General features: G+C 40.0%; 1 protein-coding gene across 1 annotated transcript in view; it reads right to left on the bottom strand.

Annotated features, from left to right (window-relative positions):
• Positions 1 to 240: 240 nt before the first annotated feature.
• TEX14 (testis expressed 14, intercellular bridge forming factor) overlaps positions 241 to 6,000 on the bottom strand; it is a 79,400-nt gene continuing 73,640 nt past the window's right edge. The window contains exons 29-32 of the mRNA XM_050928764.1: positions 5,586 to 5,681; positions 4,342 to 4,451; positions 1,841 to 1,904; positions 241 to 1,341 (exon numbers count right to left, since the gene is read on the bottom strand). Of these exons, the coding sequence (XP_050784721.1) occupies positions 1,305 to 1,341; positions 1,841 to 1,904; positions 4,342 to 4,451; positions 5,586 to 5,681 (307 nt within the window). The 3' untranslated portion in view covers positions 241 to 1,304. The remainder of the gene's footprint in view (positions 1,342 to 1,840; positions 1,905 to 4,341; positions 4,452 to 5,585; positions 5,682 to 6,000) is intronic.

The following is a 6,000-nucleotide window of genomic DNA, read 5'->3' as shown; positions in this document are numbered from 1 at the left end:
ACAATGGGATAACATCCCTGCCCTGCCCCCCAGGGGGATTGTGCAGAGAAAGTCATTACAAAGATTTTGAAGGCTTTGAAATCTACTAATGAAAAACGCTATATATGAGGTAGGTAATTATTGATTATTATTTTCAGAAATAGCTCAGAACTGAAAAGTTAGCCAAATGTATGGTCTAAAACACACATACATTTATATAAGGCAGTAAATGGTAGCAAGAAATACCACTTTGCAGCATGCTAAACTCAGAAGACTTTTATTAGTATTGTTAACATTCAGATAAGTAAACCCATGTAACGGCTACAGGCATGCATTGTATCTCACCATAATCAGGGAAGAAACTCATGAAGTGCACAATAACAGCATGTGCAGCTGAAAACCTAACACAAAGTGGCACAATATTTACGCTGAAGTGACCAGCAGCAGCTCTAAACTTCACAGGGTTACTGCACCAGAGTAGTGTTGTAGAACAGATATTCAATTCTAAAGTACTTGTGCCCATTTAGGACCTGGCTGGAAGTCCAATTAAATCAGTGGGACTCTTTTTTTGGATGGGCTTTGGATCAGGTCCAGTAGAGGCATGGTTTGATTAAATAAGAGAGGTCTTGATACTATCAACCACTTATTCACACATCGCTGCCTGAGGCTAGCAGTGTATGTTATGCTGCCTTCAGAGTACTGACTTTTTCTCAGTCATTCACTTTTCCACGAAGATAAATCCTCTAAATCATTTCAGTCAGTTCAATTTATATCACAAGAATTCCACAAAATAAGAAAACAAGAAATTACCTTGTCACATCTAATGAGCAAACGAAGCAAAAAGCACACGTGGGCTGTAACATTACGTTCCACTCCCTGGCACTGAAAAGCTAACGAGAGCAAGAGCAGCAGCAGCAATTTAAAGAGACTAATTTTTGTCAATAACAAAAACTGCATAATGCAACAAAGCAAGAAACGCTTTCACTTATGAAAGCTAGCGTGCATGCTAGGGAGAAAACAAAGGTGCAGAAGGCTTAACAGGCACAGTTATATTTGGAAAACAATTCCATTTTACAGCATAATTCAGAATGCTGCCTCTCATTTATAAGCGATTGCTAAATAAAAATGAACCAAAACTTAATATACCAGATGTACCTGGAGAGCAAACCATTCAGTCTCTTTGTATCGATTGTTACAATTAAAGGAAGTCTGAGAAGCAGTCTTACAGTTATTTGGTAAACAGCACTGCACATCACAGAAATAGGTACCGTATAAGAGGAAGATGTCAAACAACTTATTGAAGGTTTATATGCTATCTACTTTGATCACTTAGGTGCGCTGCTCTGATCCAGGACAATTACCCTGAAATAAAAAAAATTAGATTAAACAAAAAATACATTTTTCTTGCATATGCAGTTCATAAGCAATGATGGGAATGAGATTCTAAAGCACTATCTCTGGCTCCAGAGTGCTGGAACAAAAGGTACACCTAGCACATGCAGTAAAAGAAGAATGCGCAAATTCTCTCACTTTTGACTCACGTGCCAATTTGGTTTGCATAGGCACTACCTCAGGCCCAGATCCTCAGAGGTATTTAGGCACCTAACTCCCAATGGGAGTTGAAATCAATGAGTTAGGCCCCTAAACACTGTTGAGATTCTTGGCCTTAGGGCAGAATTTAACATAAACCTCCAAATTGTGCTAGGTTTTGAGCCCATTTATTTTGCTCCCTAGGCCAAACATTACGTTGAGAAACTTCTTTGTCTTTCAACTGTATTAGCTAAAGTATAGTGGAGCACATATTTGTGGTACCACCAGAACCACTGACTTTCACACATACAAATATCTAATAGAGGTTTACCTGAATGGAGAAGGCCAAGGCAGCCGCTGCCATAAACTGGGTTTTGGATCCTCAGGATTTGTAACTAGAAAGGAAGTAAACAAGTACAGAAGCAATAAGAACACACCCACCCTACCACCACAATACTTCATTAGGAAAGCTTTGGGGTTTTTTGTCAGCATGTAAAAAAGCTGCAGAGATTGCTGCTACAAATCCCTTAAATGGGTCCATTAAGCTGGCTGTATTCAGAAACCAGCAGCTATCTGTTACTGTGCTTTTACAGGTACCTTCTCTGCAGAACCATTTGCTGGGGAAAACATTCCTGGCAGCACTGAACAAGTCAGGGGCTGATTCTGCCAACCTAACTCCTGCAGGAGTAGTCCCATTGAAATTGTATTAGACTGTTAACACACATGTAAAGTTAGAATTTAACCCTTTCATTTCCAGATTTGTGTGTTTACATATATTGCCAACATTTTCAAAACTGACTAGTTATTTGGGAAACTCCAATTTTTGGGTCCTCAACTTGAAAGCACAGCATCCACTCTCCAAACATCAGGCTCCTTTAAGTCATCTCATGCTAAGCACTCAGAATCACAAGTCACTTCTGAAAGTCAAGGACAATAACCTTAAGACTGCACTAGCCTGTTTTTGCAGTGAGACCCTAGGATTCTACCATGTTTGTTTATACAATAACAAATGCAAACCTACCAACTTCCCTCATTTTAAATGAAGTTCCCTTAACAGATAAAGAATGAAAACACCAGGAAAGAGTTACTGTCTAATCTGACATTACTCACTAGTTGTAAAATTCCAGGGAATCTTTTTTAACTGTTTCCAATAAAGATCTAGACTTATGGAGGATTATACTCAAATGCAATTGCCTAAGACAGCCAGAGTACAGGGATGCTCCCTGTCACTACCATTCCTACCCGCTTCTCTCATTTATGCAGTTCCTTGTATCCTGGCTGAGGATCAGCTGGACTAATAATTATGTGGTTGCTTCGCAACAACCAAACTCAAATCCAGGAACTCTGATTGGCTAAGGAGTATTATTAGTCACACTGTTTGACTAGCGGAAGCTCCACTGGAGTAAAACCCCAATTGTTTTTTATTTTCAAATTAGCTCTTGCATTTTAGAACCTAATTCATTCTTCCCATATTGACTGACTGGCAGGCCTGTCGTTACTGGGGGAGGGTAACACAAACAGCTACAGTGCCTCAGCTGCCATGCTGTCACCACATGGTAAAAGGTAGCTGTTTCTTCCTAATCTAAAGAGCTTACATAAGATAGTGTGGATAGTACAAGCCAGTTAGCAGCAGCAGCAGCAGCAGCAAGGTGCCACAAGCACCACTCAATGGAAGGCCACTATGCCTTTAAGAGGCATATAAAGCAAAGGAAGCTCCTTTGATCTGACTCCTTCCCCTGATGAAGAAAGTATGTCCTCCTTATCAACTCCTCTCCTCCCCTACCTCTAACTCAGGAGTCGGGCAACCTTTCAGAAGTGGCATGCCAAGTCTGCATTTATTCATTCTAATTTAAGGTTTTGCGTGCCAGTCATACATTTAGAAGGTCTCTTTCTATAAGTCTATAACATAACTAAACTATTATTCTATGTAAAGTAAATAAGGTTTTTAAAATGTTTAAGAAGCTTAATTTAAAATAAAATTAAAATACAGAGCCCCCTGGACTGAAAGTCAGCTCGTGTGCCGCCTTCGGCACCCGTGCCATAGGTTGCCTTCCCCTGCACTATCTAGTAGGAGAGAAGAAAGGAGAAGGAGCAGGCTAGGGGACTGATGGATTAGGGTATATCTATACCATGATAAAATCCCATGGCACTGTGTCTTTGAGCATGGGTCAGCTGACTCAGACTATGAGGCTAAAAATTGCAGTGTAGATGTTAGGGTCTCAGAGCCAGGGCTCCAGCCCAAGCGTCTAGGGAACAATTTTATAGCCCCGTGAGCTCGAGTCAGCTCTCCTAGGCCAGCCAGAGGTGTTTTATTCTAGTGTAGCCAAACCCTCTGGGACATGGTAGTGTTAGTGTGGAAGTCACATGTTCAACCCCAACTCACACGAATAGTAACTGAAAGCCTTTATAATGTGAAGGCCTTAATGTGCCTAAGCAGATTAAATGGGATATGGACACTGTAAGACCACAGCTCCTCCAAAACACATTGATAGCTCAGTGTGGGAAGCTGCACTCTCACTACCCACATGTAAGCAGTTCTTTAACTCAAGAGAGCAATGGGCTGTCAGGCTAACTACCTTTGATCAACACTGGAAAAAATCAAAGCTTAATAATAAAATAGGATTTTACTCCAAAGCAGCTTCCTCTGTTCTAAAAACTTGGGGCAGAACTGGAATCAGTGTTCTCCAAAGGGCAAAGAAATCAGTAAGAGAACAATAGCTAACAGCCTTGTTCAGTGCAAGATATTTATTACTAATAAACTCATGGCTGCCAGGATAATAAACAAGTCATTGCCAAGCACAGTATATTATAGCTTTACAGATTAAGAAAGACCTTCAGTATTCCCTGCACAGCTTTCGGTCTCTCTGCTTTCTGCCCTGGTGCCACTTTTCTCTATTCCACTCTTCATTTCATCAGCTTCTTGATCTTTAAGGTTTGTTGCCCTTCAGTGACAGAGATTTGTATTTCAAGTCACAATTTTATATTTTATTTGAGGGAAGTTGAATAAAGACCATTAATATATAAGTCCTTGAAACAACTAAGCATCTGCTTTTTGCTCTTGTCCTCTGCTGTGTTGAGCCAGGAGATCAGTTTGCAGCTGTGCATTACATTTACCATCAGACTCCAGTGATCCTCCACCCTCTCTGCTGAGGATCAGGAATTATCACTTAAGTCAGATGTGTACTACAGCAGCAGGCAGCGGCAGGTAGACACCATACAGTATTTGACTTTGGTTTCTCTCAGCAGATGCCTGAAACCTTAGATATTATATAGGAGCAATCCAAAGCCCATGGGCTTTGGATCAGGCCCTCTATCTAAATGACATATCTGAAGTAACCCTACCTGCACCCCTATCAATTTCTTTCCTTTCCATCAGGATATTTGGACTGTGTGAGCAGAGAAATTTTGATGCCAAACAAATTAATATGCATCCACATGGGACTGTGTGCGTGCCTTTGACTCCAAAATGGAGTTGTATTGTAGGAGTGATTATTACACTTAACAGTTGATAAGGAGGGGGCAGAATCTTCTGAGAACTGCTTACAACTATCACAGCATGTGCTAGGCTCTGGTCACTGGTGCTAACAAGGGGGAAAAGATTATTTGAGGCACACATAAAGTCTTTTTTAAACTATATTTCCATGACATTTGCCATTTTCATAATTATTTCCCAAGTTGTACTGACAAATGATTGCCTTCATCAGAACATTCTGTTTATAAAATCCCTTAATCTAAAGAACTTTCATGGCTCTTCTCTTTATATATATATTCTTCTTTTCTATTTTTTGAAACTCTAGTAATGTGGCAGGTCACTCCAGATTTTAGAAAGATGATCCATGCCCTTTCACAGCTACTGGCAACTTTTACTTTCCACCTACGAGAGACTACCTTAATAACACAGTCCCTTCTCTCTAGGTCTAGTAGTGAGAGTCCCAAATCCTGATGTCTCCTGCTAAGTTCTTTACGGCATTGCTGCCATCAGAATGACAATCTGCTTTCTAGAGGGCCCAGCAAAGGCTCATGCACAAAATAAAAGTACAATATACTTATGAATGAAATATCCATTATCTCCTAACCTGACAAGGCATTCCCGAGGTTCTCCTTGGACTTCATAATCCTCCGGAATTGGTTGGAGAATTTTTTCTAAGAGATCATCAAGAGTAGAATGAGCCCTATTGAATGACAGATTAAAAAGGAGACTGTCAAGCTAAATAGTTTATGTTCTGAACAAACAATTTCTTTACTGGAATTACTCAAGATTACTAAAACTGAAAGAACATTTACTTTAAATATCTAATTTATTTTTCACCATTCATGGTATTTACTTCTTGTTTCGCATATCTGGTGAAATAGGCCTGGCAGCTTTACCGTCATTTATAGTCAGTTTCACTCTCAGGTTCTCATCCACCAACACAAAGTTGCAGTGTTTCAGATGTTAAGCATTTATAACCCCCTTGAGGCCCAGTATAAAGGGCCCTTAATTTAAATGAG

This window comes from Gopherus flavomarginatus, chromosome 19, assembly GCF_025201925.1.
Source record: "Gopherus flavomarginatus isolate rGopFla2 chromosome 19, rGopFla2.mat.asm, whole genome shotgun sequence".
NCBI lineage: Eukaryota > Metazoa > Chordata > Testudines > Testudinidae > Gopherus > Gopherus flavomarginatus.
The sequence above is the reverse complement of the archived record's forward strand: the minus strand, read 5'-3'. Positions and strand labels throughout refer to the sequence as shown.